Below are 15,341 nucleotides of genomic sequence, written 5' to 3'. Positions count from 1 at the left end.
AACTACTTCATTCTTAAGTGTATTTAACTACCTCTGGAATTTTTGAGGAAGCAACAAGCAAGCTTGATGGGGGAGATACACTATTTGGATTCATGAGGCTTCCAAATAAGATGAGGCCCCATGCTATAACCAGAAAACCTACTAGGTTCATTATCATTCAATTGTAAAGTCCAAGAAGAATGACATGGTCTTATTCAGTCCTCGGTGTAAATCATACAAATAACATGTCTAGACATAGCACATGCAGTTATAAGCGATATGCAAAAAAAATTAATATTGTCAAATAGAGTAGATGTAGAAAGGTTGTTTCCCATGATGGGAGAATCTAAGACAATAGGGCACAACTTCAGGTTTGAAGGGCATCTGCTTTGAACAGTGTTGTGTGTGGTAAATCTTCAACTTGTTGCCATGGACGGTTGTGGAGGCCAGGCCAGTGGGTGTATTTAAGGCATGGATTGATAGGTTCCTGATTAGCCAGGGCATCAAAGGTTATGAGGAGAAAGTTGGGCAGTGGGGAAACAGATCAGCTCATGATTGAATGGCAGGGCAGAACTTGATGGGCCAAATACCCTATCTCTGCTCCTATATCTTAAGGATATAGAAGTGTGGTTGATGGAGGTGGTTACTCAGAGCAAAGCAGATCAACTGGTTCTGATTGACTAACCAACAAGCAGCTGAAGGAACTCAGCAGGGCAGGCAGTATCCATGGGATGAAGTGTTCGGTCAGTGTTTTGGGACGGGACCCTTTAGCCAGACTAAAAGTGAATTGTTTGGATTGACTGCTGAAGGGATGGTCAGACGATGCAACAAGATTTGTTAATTTAACAAGTAATTTAATTTAGAATTGTTAGAAAGCAGTGGTGTATTAATGTGCAGTACAAGCCCAGCGCTGCAGTAGCTGCATGTTCCAGGATCAGGGAATTCTCTGGGAGTCAGAAGTTGCACGCTGGAAGTTCCTTCGCGCTGCTCTCCTGCACCAAGGGTTGGTTCGGGTTGTTTGCTAACAACCAGTCAGCCAGCCAGACCTGCAGCAGAACCGTGGGGATGGTTATACCGTGTGCAAACAGGCCCTTAGCCCAAACTGTCTGGTGCCAGCCAAGTCATCTGCCTCTGGCCTGCACTCAGACATCTCCCTTGAACGCTTTCCTATTCCTATTTGTGGAAATGTTTCGAAACAACATGATGGTCCACACCTATCATTGCATACCTTCCCCACTCCCCCTCTCCAACCAGCTTTCACCTCCTTAAAATCCATTTTTGGATTCACCTATTTCTTGTGGCTGGGGTATTGCACATGCCCCTCAAGATTTTATAAACCTGGACACCAGCCATTTTTTAAGCTATGGCCCCCATAGGATTCTGCTCAAAGTTTATGGGCCACCTTCCCTGTGAACCAGTTAAGTTTTGGTTTCTAATGTGCTTCACTCCAACTACATTTTTAAATTACATGAGGTGAAAAGGAAAAAAAGGCTTTTACTTGAATGTTTTTTTTTGGGGGGGGGGGGGAACGACTGTAGGGCCCTCATTGAAAATGACTGGTCTACAAGACTGCCTTCTCTATACTGGAAAGACTGGACGCAGGCTGGGAGATCGTTTCACTCTATCTGCATCAGTGACCAGTATCTCCCAATTCTGCATCCCACTCCCATGCCTGTCATTTCTGTCGGGGGCCTTGTACACCATCAAACCAAGTAAATTGGACGAGCAACACCTAACTTTCCATCTGTGCACTCTCTAACTCGATGGCAAACTGTCAAGTTTCTGCTGGACCACTGTTCTCCCTCTCTTCCCCTTCCCTTTATCTTATTTCCTCCATACCTCTTCCCTCTCCACTCACAGAGCCATTCCCCCCCCACCCCTCCCCCTCTTCATTTGCTGTTGTGGTCTCCCTCCTTTATCCACCCATGGGACCCAGCTCCTCCTCCTGCCCTCCCAACACCCACTATCTTGTTTAGGCTCCTGCTGACATTATGATGACGGCCTCAAGCCTGAAATGTGGTTATGTCCACTGAATTTCTCCAGATTGTGCTTTTACTACAAGATCTCCCTTCGTTGTGTATTTACAAGATCTCCCTTGCATTCCAGGATTAAAAAGTCCCAGCCTTTCCTTGCCATTTCAAGCCTTTTTTTTACACTCTTTCCTGCTTCGTGACCAACATCCTCCTGCACAGGTGGAAAGTAACGCCCCTGCCCCTGATCTCAGTGCTCCGTCTGATGAAGATAGAGAAATGTGCTTGGGTCAGAAGCTCTATTCACTATCCTAGCAGAGGAACAAGAGCTACTGTGGCTGGGTGGGACCCGCGAGCGGTCCCTCTGGAACGAGGACGGATCCCTGTTCAAACCCTCAGTCAGGAACATAAGAAATATGGACAGGAGTCGGCTGTCTGGCCCATCGAGCCTGCTCCACCAATCATGACTGATCTGATGATCGGCTCATCTCCACCCACCTGCCTTTTCTCATATCCGTTAATTCCCAACCTTGTCTTAAATATATTCACTGAGGTTGCCTCCACTGCTTCAACGGGCAGTGAATTCCACAGATTCCCCACCCTCTGGGGTGGGGAATCTCCATCCTAAATCTACTCCCCTAAATCTTGAGGTAATGCCCCCTAGTTCTGGTCTCCCCACAATACAAACTATTTACCTACCTCCATCTGATTAATGCCTTTCATAAGATCCTCTCATTCTTCTGAATTCCAGCAAGTCCAGCCCCAGATGACTCAATCACTCCTTATAGGTATACCCCCTTCATCTCTTGAATCAACCTGGTGATCCTCCTCTGCACTTCCTCCAAAGCAAGTACATCCTTCCTCTTGTAGGGAGACCAGCGCTGCATGCAGTCCTCCAGATGCAGCTTCACCAGTTCCTTGTACAGTTGCAGCATAACCTCCCTGCTCTAAAATTCAATCCCTCCAGCAATGAATGCAACTGCAGAGGTTCCTCCCTCCGTGGATGCTGACTGACCAGCTGATCGTTTTCAGTGGACATTTGCTCTTGTTGGCTGCAGTTCCTAGAGGTTCCCCAGATTTGGAGAGATCTGTTGTGCCCCTGGGTTTGAGGGAGAGACTCTTAGAGCCCAGTTTCCTTCTGTCCCTGTCCCTCACCACCCCACCCGCCGCCTGCTGCTCACCACAGGGTTTGGTGGTTTCAGTTTGCAGAGTTCGCTCAGTCCCTGTTGCAGGGTCTTGTTCACGTACTTGCTGAGGTAATCCTCGGCCATTTGCCCGCTGGGGAAGGGCTCTACGATTGCTGTGGGTGTTGGTAAGGCATGGTCAATGAAGCTCTTGTCAGCAGCAGTTAACATCCTAACAGGTCTAGGGGACTGCAGCCCACTGAGGCTGGGGCCAGGCTCTGACAGACTGGCCTTTCACCCATCTGTCCTTTCCTGCCTCCTTTTGACCACGGTATGGGTCAGTCTGCCCGCTGACCATGGGTACAAGTCAGTCCCTTCCTGTCTACCTGGGGCACTGGTCAGTCTGCCCACTGAGTTCAGGCACCAGTTAGTCCCTTCCTGTCTACAGATAACTGAGGGCACTGGTTATTCCCAGCCCATCACCCACCGGTCAGTTTGCTCACTGACCTTTGGCACTGGTCAGTACCTCCACTGCTCTCAGGCACCGTTAATCTTTCCCGTCTATCACTAGTCAGACCCATTCTGTCTCACTTTGATACTGGTCAGTCCTGATCGGTTACCCAATGACCACAGGCACCAGTCAGTCCCTTCCTGTTTACAGCTGACTGCAGGCATTGGTCAATCCCTTTCTGTCTACCACTGACTCCTGGCACTGGTCAGTCTTTTCCTGTCTACTACTGACCTCAAGATCAGTATTTCCTGCCCTGTAATCTGCTGACCTCAGGCACTGGTCAGTCCCAGCCTGTTACCCACCAGTCAGGCCGCCTACTGATCCCAGCATCAGTGCTAGCCCACTAACTGTTGGCACCAGTTCCTTCCTGACACCCGATAACCACGGCCAGCAGTCAGTCCCCGACGTGCTGACCACGGCCCCTCCTCTCTCACCGCGATCCCCATCCTGCTCTTCGTTGTCCTACCCCACTGACCATGGCCCCTCCTCGCTCCAGTTGACCACTCACTGTTGGGGAAGAGGAGGGCGATTTCCCGCTCAGCTGAGCTGAAGCAGTCGCTCCCGTGGAGGGCATTGCGAATCTTGTCCGTTCCGTAGATCGCCCTTAGACTGGAGGGAAGGAATGGGGTGACCAATCATGGTGACTGTCCGCTGCCCCTTTCCCCTCCATGTTCCTACATACACTGCAGCCCCGGACCACCCTCCCTCCCATCCTGAACTACACCTCCCCATCCTACCCTGGGGACCATTCTCTCACCCTACCCCCCCTCTCAGGGACTCCATTCTGTCCCACCCTGGGGACTACACACCCTCCCTCACACCTTGCTTCCCCACCCTTCCCAGTGAGAAGCCACACCCCTTGCCTCCCCTCCCGCTCGAACCTCCCTCTCCCCTCCCTTCTCTCTTGACGGAACCTCTCCCCTCTCTCCTCCTCACGCCCCATCCACCTCCTGGGGTGAGTGAGCCGAGCCTTCTCGCTGTCGGGGGGTCCGAGCAGCTCCCTCCAGTGCTTGATGGCAGAGTGTCTGGCCAGCAGGATAGCCACCAATGGCCCCGAGCAGAGGTGGGCTGTCAGGCAGGGGAACACCATTTTGCTGCTGTGCTCTGCGTAGAACTCACTGCCCTGCTCAGGGCTGAGGTGCAGCTTCCGTCTCTGGGTGGGAGAAGATCCCATGGTTAGTACCTCAGTGGATTGGAGATTCAGTTTATTGTCATGCGAGAAAAACAGTGCAATATTACACATAATATGTTTTTGCCGTATCGGGAGGCCCCGATACGGGCAGAGAGTTGGAGGCGGCGGCCCCAGTCCAGGCACAGGGAGAGCAGCAGCGGCCCCGGCCCCGGTCCGGGCGAAGGGTAGACGGCGGCGGCCCCGATACGGGCAGGAGCAAGGGGGAGACGGCGGCCCCGGCCTCGGTCGTGTGAGGCAGGCGGAGGCCCCGATCCGGGCAGAGAGTTGGAGGCGGCGGCCCCAATCCAGGCACAGGGTGAACTGCAGCGGCCTGGGAACCGGTCCGGGCAGTATGGACCGACCTAGGAGGGGAGGCAGGCCCCTCCAGCCCGGGTAAGAAACCTGCATAGGAGAAGGCCACTCCGATATAAAACCTACGACCCAAGGACCTCGCTGCCACGTCCCAGCTTGCTTGGCCACGGCACACGAACCATGGGTGTAAAGGGTGGGGCCAGTACTGCGCGCACTGCACTCCACCTAAAAGCTCCTTTGCGCAGGCCCGAGGACAGGTCCACGTCCTCCCCCTCCACGTCCTCCCCCTCCACGTCCTCCCCCTCAAAAGATGCTCACAAACTCAAGCTAGCATGCTGGAACATCAGAACCATGCTAGACAAGGCTGACAGCCACCGACCTGAACGTCGGTCTGCCCTCATTGCACATGAACTCCTCAGACTTGACATCGACATAGCCGCTCTCAGTGAAGTCCGCCTGGCAGATGTAGGCAGCCTCCAAGAACGCGGCGCGGGCTACACACTCTACTGGTCTGGCAAGCCTTCGGATGAACGACGCCTATCTGGTGTAGGCTTCATGGTCAAGAGCTTCATTGCCTCCAAACTCGAAAACCTTTCGACAGGCCTCTCGGACCGAATCATGTCCATGCGACTCCCCCTTCAAAACAAGCGTCACATCACCCTCATCAGTGTCTATGCTCCAACCCTCCAGGCGGAACCAGCAGAAAAGAACAAGTTCTACACCGACCTGCGCAACCTCATCCAACGTACCCCTACAGCCGACAAGGTTGTCATCCTGGGCGACTTCAACGCTCGTGTCGGCAAAGACTCAGAAACCTGGCCAGGAATCCTGGGCAAGCATGGCGTCGGCAAGTGCAACGACAATGGGCGCCTCCTGTTGGAGCTCTGCGCAGAACAGCGACTTGTCATTACAAACACCCTTTTTCAGCAGAGGGACAGCCTTAAGACCACCTGGATGCATCCCCGATCCAAACACTGGCACCTCCTGGACTACATCCTGGTGCGAGAAAGTGACAAACAAGATGTGCTCCACACCAGGGTCATGCCTAGCGCGGAATGCCACACTGACCACCGGCTGGTTCGCTGCAAGCTCAACCTTCACTTCAAGCCAAAGCCCAGGAACAATAAAGCCCCCAGAAAGAGGTTCAATGTTGGAAACCTGCAGTCAGACGAAGCGAGAGGAAACTTCCAGGCAAACCTCAAAGCAAAGCTCGACGTTGCAACCCGCCTCACGGACCCGTCCCCTGAAACCCTCTGGGATCAGTTGAAGACTACCATACTGCAATCCACTGAAGAGGTACTGGGCTTCTCCTCCAGGAAAAACAAGGACTGGTTTGACGAAAACAGCCAGGAAATCCAGGAGCTGCTGGCAAAGAAGCGAGCTGCCCACCAGGCTCACCTTACAAAGCCGTCCTGTCCAGAGAAGAAACAAGCCTTCCGTCGCGCATGCAGCCATCTTCAGCGCAAACTCCGGGAGATCCAAAATGAGTGGTGGACTAGCCTCGCCAAACGAACCCAGCTCAGCGCGGACATTGGCGACTTCAGGGGTTTCTACGAGGCTCTAAAGGCTGTGTACGGCCCCTCACCCCAAGTCCAAAGCCCGCTGCGCAGCTCAGACGGCAAAGTCCTCCTCAGCGACAAGATCTCCATCCTCAACCGATGGTCAGAACACTTCCAAACTCTTTTCAGTGCCAACCGCTCAGTCCAAGATTCCGCCCTGCTCCAGCTCCCTCAACAGCCCCTAAGGCTAGAGCTGGATGAGGTTCCCACCCTGGATGAGACATATAAGGCAATCGAACAACTGAAAAGTGGCAAAGCAGCAGGTATGGATGGAATCCCCCCAGAAGTCTGGAAGGCTGGCGGCAAAACTCTGCATGCCAAACTGCATGAGTTTTTCAAGCTTTGTTGGGACCAAGGTAAACTGCCTCAGGATCTTCGTGATGCCACCATCATCACCCTGTACAAAAACAAAGGCGAGAAATCAGACTGCTCAAACTACAGGGGAATCACGTTGCTCTCCATTGCAGGCAAAATCTTTGCTAGGATTCTACTAAATAGAATAATACCTAGTGTCGCCGAGAATATTCTCCCAGAATCACAGTGCGGCTTTCGCGCAAACAGAGGAACCACTGACATGGTCTTTGCCCTCAGACAGCTCCAAGAAAAGTGCAGAGAACAAAACAAAGGACTCTACATCACCTTTGTTAACCTCACCAAAGCCTTCGACACCGTGAGCAGGAAAGGGCTTTGGCAAATACTAGAGCGCATCGGATGTCCCCCAAAGTTCCTCAACATGATTATCCAACTGCAGGAAAACCAACAAGGTCGGGTCAGATACAGCAATGAGCTCTCTGAACCCTTCTCCATTAACAATGGCGTGAAGCAAGGCTGTGTTCTCGCACCAACCCTCTTTTCAATCTTCTTCAACATGATGCTAAACCAAGCCATGAAAGACCCCAACAATGAAGACGCTGTTTACATCCGGTACCGCACGGATGGCAGTCTCTTCAATCTGAGGCGCCTGCAAGCTCACACCAAGACACAAGAGAAACTTGTCCGTGAACTACTCTTTGCAGACGATGCCGCTTTAGTTGCCCATTCAGAGCCAGCTCTTCAGCGCTTGACGTCCTGCTTTGCGGAAACTGCCAAAATGTTTGGCCTGGAAGTCAGCCTGAAGAAAACTGAGGTCCTCCATCAGCCAGCTCCCCACCATGACTACCAGCCCCCCCCACATCTCCATCGGGCACACAAAACTCAAAACGGTTAACCAGTTTACCTATCTTGGCTGCACCATTTCATCAGATGCAAGGATCGACAATGAGATAGACAACAGACTCGCCAAGGCAAATAGCGCCTTTGGAAGACTACACAAAAGAGTCTCGAAAAACAACTAACTGAAAAACCTCACAAAGATAAGCGTATACAGAGCCGTTGTCATACCCACACTCCTGTTCGGCTCCGAATCATGGGTCCTCTACCGGCACCACCTACGGCTCCTAGAACGCTTCCACCAGCGTTGTCTCCGCTCCATCCTCAACATCCATTGGAGCGCTAACACCCCTAACGTCGAAGTACTCGAGATGGCAGAGGTCGACAGCATCGAGTCCACGCTGCTGAAGATCCAGCTGCGCTGGATGGGTCACGTCTCCAGAATGGAGGACCATCGCCTTCCCAAGATCGTGTTATATGGCGAGCTCTCCACTGGCCACCGTGACAGAGGTGCACCAAAGAAAAGGTACAAGGACTGCCTAAAGAAATCTCTTGGTGCCTGCCACATTGACCACCGCCAGTGGGCTGATAACGCCTCAAACCGTGCATCTTGGCGCCTCACAGTTTGGCGGGCAGCAACCTCCTTTGAAGAAGACCGCAGAGCCCACCTCACTGACAAAAGGCAAAGGAGGAAAAACCCAACACCCAACCCCAACCAACCAATTTTCCCTTGCAACCGCTGCAATCGTGTCTGCCTGTCCCGCATCGGACTTGTCAGCCACAAACGAGCCTGCAGCTGACGTGGACTTTTTACCCCCTCCATAAATCTTCGTCCGCGAAGCCAAGCCAAAGAAGATGTTTTTGCCTGCTGTAAGGCGTACCGATTCACCAACGGAAGAAGTGCCCGATCGCTTTATTCAGAGAAAGAGAATTCCACCCAGAACTGAGGGTCCGTGGATTCTCCCACAGCCATTTCGTCCAACCCGATCTCGAGCTCCAAACCTCTGACACGATCAGGAAGCCTCCAGCGTCCTCTCGCATCCTAGTTCTCCACCTTTTTCCAAAAATAGACTTTTCACAATACTTGATTTACAGAAAAAATGTTCAGCCTTTTCACACCCAGTGTTAGTCATGGCTATACATTACCTTCAATGTAGACTGTTGCATTTGTTCTCTAATTACCCATTTATTGTACTGTGGATGGCACAGTTGATGTAGTGGTTAGCGGAACACAGTTACAGTTCATTGACTGGGATTGGAATTTTCCACTGTCCGTAGGGAGGTTGTATGTTCTCCACGTATCTGTGTGGGTTTCCTCCCACCCTTCAAAACATACTGGGGTTGGAGGTTAATTGGGGAGCACAGGCTTGTGGGCCGAAAGGACTGTTACTGTGTTGTATGTCTAATTTTAAAAAAATTTAAATACCCTGTGGCATCTTGATCCTTCCACCCCCTCGGATGTTTTGAGGGGCTCCTCCTCGGTCTCAGTCCCCGGTAATGGGAGGACTTCGACTGTGGCCCTTCCCCACAGCACCCTCGCGTTGGCTGCACCAAGCCTCAGTGCATCCCTCAGCACGTCCCCCTGCAGCCTGGAATGTGCCAGTCGGCAGCGTTCACCTCACCGACGTCTCCGTGTGCTGAAAGACCCGAGGCCGGCCATCATCGAGTTCAGCAGTTCTTGGATATCTGACTCTGTGTGTCCCTGAGAACAACCTGTGGATCAGAGTCCCCTGACAAGCAGCTGCTGGGGATGAACTGTGACAGGCCATCTCTGTGCAAATCTGCATTCAGCAAGGAGTTGGGGGATTGTCTCCGCTCCACCATGTATTGGTGAGTAGTTACAGTTTACGGAACGTAAAGGTGAAGGTTCCATTGCTAAGTATCATCTTCCAAAAGCTACGATATTCCGAACTTCGATCTCTTTAATCCAATAAAAATCCAACTCTGTGATTGCTGTTTGAGGTTGCTCGAATTCGTTAATAAAAATGGATAAATATTTTGCATAACTTTGCATTAAGACTTTCATAATGAAGAATAACAAAGCATTTACTGTATGTCAGAGATAGAAAAGGAATATAAAGCTCAAACTTTAAAGAGATAACCATATTTTTTTAAAGTATTTAAAGAGAAACACGAAGAAAAATTTCTTGTGCTCACGTCTTCTCTACCTGCTGAAGAATAATGAGCAAGTCGTTAGCCCGAGCGGATATTTCACAGTCACAAGACTGTTAAAGAGACAGGCACAAAATTAACAGTTAAAAAACGCAAGGTTTTAAACTATACATTAAATTCTTTAACTTTTGTCTACCGTAAGGCAGACAGGGAGCCGCCACTTTGTCCAGCGCCCCTCACATTCTGTATTGAATCCCAGCAGAAATGGTCGGAGGCGAATAGTTTCGGCCTTCTCCCCTCTCAGGTGGGCGGGCGGTCAGGGCCAAAAATAGGGTCGATAGGTCATGTGGAAAACAGGCAATTTTTTGGCCAAATAAAGGTGGGGTTGACTATTACCCCAGAATAAATGGTAGATAGAAACATAGAACACTGCAGCAAGACCTTCCATGCTGAACCATTTTTCTGCCTATAACCTTCACCCAGACCATACCCCTCCCATCCATGTACCTGGCCAAGCTTTTTTTTAAGACGCATAGCATGTTTAAAAAGCCCTTTTGGCCAATGAACTGTGTTGCCCGATCAGACCCAGTTAACCTACAACTCCCATACGTTTTTTTTTCTGAACAGTGGATGGAAACTAGAGCCCCTGGAGGAAACCCACACAGACACGGTGCAAACGTACAAACTCCTTACTGATAGCGCCGATTCATACCGGGAAGCTGGCGCTGTAATAGTGTTGCACTAACTGAGCCACCGGCAATATGGAGACTGCATTTACCAATTCAGCTGGCAGGTCGTTCCAAGAAATGGTAGATCTTGCGCTTTGGGAGGTCAAAGAGGAAGGAATGCATTCAGCAGACGGCAGGACGTTTAGGAGCATTAATGTACAGAGGGGCACTGGGTGCAACTCACAGGGTCCTTGAAAGTGACATCATGAGGGGATAATTTTGACAAGAAGGTGCATAACATGTTTGCCTTCATCATTCACTGCTGCGTAAAGATGTCACGTTGCAGCTTTACAAAACTCTGGTGAGTTGGCATTTGCAATACTGTGCAATTCTGGTTGCCCCACCACAGGATGTGGAGGCTTTGGAGAGGGTGCAGAAGAGACTCACCAAGAGTTGTCTGGATTTGAGGGTATAATTTGCATGGAGGGATTGGACAAATGTGAGTTGTTTTCTCTGGAGTGTGTGGCAGATTATGTTGTATTTTGTATTGCACATAGATACATTTTAAATGAGATAAATTGTGGCAGGTTTTTTTTGTATGTCGCATACAAACATTTAAAATGCTGGAGCTCAAGCCAGACAGTCCGGCTCCAAGTGCCTTCGCAGAAGCTTTAGGGAGTGCCTATTGAGACTTCACAAATGGATTGTTGTTTTGGAAAGCAACAGATGAAAAAACTCAGAGGATTAGGTCCGGAACTGCAGGCCGTCTGAGTGCAGTTGGCTGTTCTAAGAGGGTCATGTGGTTTTTCCAAGCGCAGAGAGAGAGAGAGAGAAATTCAGTTCCACAGTTCAGCAGCAGCAGCTGGGACTGGAACAGGACAAGCTGGAAAGCTTGTGGAAAACCCCATTTTGAAGCCGGGTTGAGTTCTTAGTTCAGTCTGGTCAAAGCCCCTGTGGTCCATACAAGAGGAGAGGACTGGCTGCCTAATGTTTCACTTGAAATAAATGAAACGAAAAGGAACTGAGGTGTCCTGAAAGAAAGAGGTTATCATCTGGAGAACACTGAGGGGACGATTTTCTTTGGCAGGACATTGAAGTAGCTGATTAGAAGGTATCAGTTGTGGATTTCCTGGAACAACAAATCTCTCTGAAAACCGACAAGAACCTTCCTGAGTGGGAACCATTTACTTTTCAAGCACCAAAGCCTGGTGAAATTCATAAATGTTAAATTCTGTGCACAGTTTAAGAATTGCCTGCAACCAGTGAACTTGGAGGAGTGAGAAATGAGATTGGACTATGAATTAAAGAACTTTTCTGAACTTGTATACACATTACATATACGTGCGCTTAGAATTAGAAGAGGGTTAAGTTAAGTTAATAATAATAAGTTAAAGTCTGATCCTGCTTTCATGTTTAAAGATAATTAAAAGCAACTTTTGTTTAAGTAACCATTTGTCTTGGAGAGTTTCTGTTGCTGCTGGGTTTTTGGGTTCTTTGGGCTTGTAACAAGTGTCAGTGGGGACACCTGATAGAAGGGGTGGTATGGTAAGCGCAGTGGCTTAATGAACCGCTATCACGACCTGGGTTTGAATCTGGTGATGTCTGTAAGAAGTTTGTACATTCTCCCTGGTTTCTTCTAGTTTCTTGCCATCCTTCAAAATGTGTAGGGGGTTGTGGGATGACACAGACTTGTGGGCCAGAAGGGCCTGTTACCATTGCTATATGTCTAAATTTAAAATTTTATTTAAAATGAAAGTTTATAAAATGATGACAGTTGTAGATAGTTTTTTTTTCTCCAGGGTGGAATTGTTAAGTGCTGGTGGACATCGATTTAAAGTTTGAGAGTAAAGTTTAAAGATCTATCGTAGAATCTTCCAAAATGGAAACAGGCCAATGAGCCAAATTTGTCCAATGCTGAACAACGTGCCCTCCCACTTTGGATCCACTAGCAGGGATTAGAGCCAAAACCTTGATGATGGGATCTTTCTATGCACTACCAGACAGAGAGGAAGCCACCAGGTAAAGAAAGGGTAACATGGAACACATCAGTCAAAGGACTCTCACAGGCTACGAGTTGCTGTCAACTTGCAGTCGAAGGACCCACACCGGGCTGCAGGCTGTTCATGGGAACCAGGTAGCAGATCCGGGATTCCAGAGGGGGCTGAGGTCAAGAAAGGTCTCGGGCGCTGAAGGCCCTTTAATCATGTCTGTGGGTTGGTCCCGGAACTCGGGTTAGCGATGGATTGAACAGGAGTCAGTGCGGCTGCAGAGGCTGCGGGAGCCCTGGAGGCAAATCCACAGACTTTGAATGGACTTTCTTTTTTGTCTTCTCTTTCTCCTATCCTTGGGGGCACCGGGCAACGATCTTTGTATATCTTATGGCAGGCAGAAGTGAAAGTAGGGTAAAATCCCCGTTATCTGGAATTCAAGCAACTGTGAAAAGATATTGCAGAAAATAAATGGGTAAAAATAAATAAATAAAATTTTTTAAAATGGTGTGGCATGCTGCTAGTTCTCCATTCACACAACATGTAGCCTCAAGCAACCGGGAAACTCAGTTATCCAGCACCTACCAATCCCCTTAGGTGCCGGATACCAGGGGTTTTATTACATGTCATCTACATAACATTTTTATGTATTATTACATGACAATAAAAGGAATTTTGAACATGGGGTAAGATGGCAGCTTAACCTGGCAGACAATTTATTGTACAAGGCATTTGGTACTGGAACATAGGATTAGCGATTACAGGGTGAAGAACTTGCTTTGGTACCTGCAGGATAAAGAATCCGGACTGCAGCATGATCTCCTCGATCTCGACTTCCTTGTCCACTGCGTCTGGTTTGATAATGGCCAGAGTGCACTCTGCTAATACCCGGCTGTTCTCCATGAGTCCGGCCTCACTCTGCCTGCCCCCCGTGTCTAAAAGTGAGATGGGGCACACATCTGATTCACCAAACAATGCTGGTACATCCACAGGGTACTGATCTTTCACCATGACATGTCACATATTCTGGGGAGAGCAGCTAGAATGGGACTAGACCCTGGAATGATTTGTAACCTGCAGTGTTTGGGGCTCAGGGGTAATGGCCCTCCTTCTAATACTCTTGGCAGTTCGCCAGAAAGATAATAAACCCGATGTGGGAAATCAGAGCCAAAGGATAATGTGCAGGAAATCTCAGCGGGCCTGGTAACACCGGTGGAATGAGAAAGATTTAGAACACATCAGGGCTGATCCAGGTCCAAGCCTCTTCCCATTGGGACCGGATGGTTTTCTGCTGGGAGCAGGCCTCAGCTCCTCTGCAGGGATTGGCTCTCCAATTAGATGGGATTGGGCCTAGGCTCCACAACAGGGAGTGGCCCTCTAATCAAATGGAATTGGGCCCCACTCCCCTCGGATTGGGCCTCGGGTCCCTGGACAGGGATTGACCTTCCAATCGTGGTCTGGGCCCAAGGCTCTCCAATCAAGTGGGACAGGGCCAACGGCTCTCAAATCAGGTGGGACAGGGCCAACGACTCTCCAATCAGGAGGGACGGGGCCACGGCTCTCCAATCAGGTGGGACAGGGCCAACGGTTCTCCAATCAGGAGGGACGGGGCCAACGGTTCTCCAATCAGGTGGGACGGGGCCAACGGTTCTCCAATCAGGAGGGACGGGGCCAGTGGATCTCCATTCAGGTGTGATTAGGCCCCATTCTCCCTGGATGGGGCCTCAGCGCCCCGATTGGGGGTTGGCTCTCCAGATGGGATTGAACGTCCTCCAGGGTTAGCCCCATTGTGCTGCGTTAGTGTCCCCGGCAATGATTGGGTCTCAGCTCCCTGGTTGGGAATGGCCCAATCTAGGGGCCTGCAGTAGGCCGCACCCACCGGTTGCCCGGAGCAACGTCCAAATGTCCAGGACCTTGGTGATGTCCACATGCCCTGCCCATTGGTTCCAGGCCCCGCCCACCGGTACCCCACTGCTCACTGCCCCTAGTCCCGCCCACAGGTCGTCAGTCCTCTCCATTGGTCCCACGGTCACGCCTACCGGTCCCGAGGCCTCTCCCACTGCTCTCCTTGCCCCGCCCTCCAGTCGCTCGGCCTCCGACCACACCCCCGCGCTTACATCACAGAGCCACAGTTTCCCTGCGAGTCCGGGGAACCCGACACCACGTGGCCCTGCCCCCCCCCCCCACCCCCCCCGTCTCCCCTCCCAATCCCCGCTGGGTCAGTCCCACAGAAAGAGGTGACTGCTCAGATATACCTGGTTCAGTCTCATCCATATCCCTGGTTAGAGGAGGGTCTCCTTCACCGTTGTCCGCCTGCCCACAATGCCACTTCCTCACACCCCTCCACGTCCAACCTCCCACCTCTCCTGTCCCCTCCACGTCCAACCTCCCACCTCTCCTGTCCCCTCCACGTCCAACCTCCCACCTCTCCTGTCCCCTCCACGTCCAACCTCCCACCTCTCCTGTCCCCTCCAGTCCAACCTCCCACCTCTCCTGTCCCCTCCACGTCCAACCTCCCTCCTCTCCTGTCCCCTCCACGTCCAACCTCCCACCTCTCCTGTCCCCTCCACGTCCAACCTCCCACCTCTCCTGTCCCCTCCAGTCCAACCTCCCACCTCTCCTGTCCCCTCCACGGCCAACCTCCCACCTCTCCTGTCCCCTCCACGTCCAACCTCCCACCTCTCCTGTCCCCTCCACATCCAACCTCCCACCTCTCGTGTTCAAGTTCAATGTCATCTAATTCTCCAAGTATCACCCCACAGAACTGCATTCTCCGGTGCAAAACACGCACCCATACA

The 15,341-nt window shown here is 50.9% G+C and overlaps 1 protein-coding gene across 3 annotated transcripts; it reads right to left on the bottom strand.

Annotated features, from left to right (window-relative positions):
- Positions 1-812: 812 nt before the first annotated feature.
- LOC138754801 (nucleoside diphosphate kinase homolog 5-like) lies at positions 813-14,872 on the bottom strand. 3 transcript variants are annotated; one of them, XM_069919629.1, is made up of 6 exons: positions 14,799-14,872; positions 13,330-13,478; positions 4,532-4,737; positions 4,093-4,193; positions 3,131-3,249; positions 813-1,025 (listed from the first exon to the last, which is right to left on the bottom strand). In XM_069919629.1, exons 1-6 carry the CDS (start codon positions 14,815-14,817, stop codon positions 933-935), a joined length of 687 nt encoding a protein of 228 aa, XP_069775730.1. In that variant the 5' UTR covers positions 14,818-14,872; the 3' UTR covers positions 813-932. The 3 variants fall into 3 exon arrangements, with proteins under 3 accessions (XP_069775730.1, XP_069775731.1, XP_069775729.1); XM_069919630.1 differs by lacking the exon at positions 14,799-14,872 and adding an exon at positions 14,583-14,673; XM_069919628.1 differs by lacking the exon at positions 14,799-14,872 and adding an exon at positions 14,423-14,576.
- Between the last annotated feature and the right edge of the window lie 469 nt (positions 14,873-15,341).

The sequence above is a fragment of the Narcine bancroftii genome, chromosome 2 (genome assembly GCF_036971445.1).
Source record: "Narcine bancroftii isolate sNarBan1 chromosome 2, sNarBan1.hap1, whole genome shotgun sequence".
Lineage (NCBI taxonomy): Eukaryota > Metazoa > Chordata > Chondrichthyes > Torpediniformes > Narcinidae > Narcine > Narcine bancroftii.
The sequence above is the reverse complement of the archived record's forward strand: the minus strand, read 5'-3'. Positions and strand labels throughout refer to the sequence as shown.

What these genes read in the sequence shown, in the direction of transcription:
- LOC138754801 (XM_069919628.1), bottom strand. Translation starts at nt 14,561, where the DNA reads ATGGAGAGGACTGACGACCTGTGGGCGGGACTAGGGGCAGTGAGCAGT. An exon ending in GACGTTGCTCCGGGCAACCG is followed by an intron (nt 13,479 to 14,422) that starts GTGGGTGCGGCC and finishes TCTCACTTTTAG; the next exon opens with ACACGGGGGGCAGGCAGAGT. An exon ending in CCGGATTCTTTATCCTGCAG is followed by an intron (nt 4,738 to 13,329) that starts GTACCAAAGCAA and finishes TCTCCCACCCAG; the next exon opens with AGACGGAAGCTGCACCTCAG.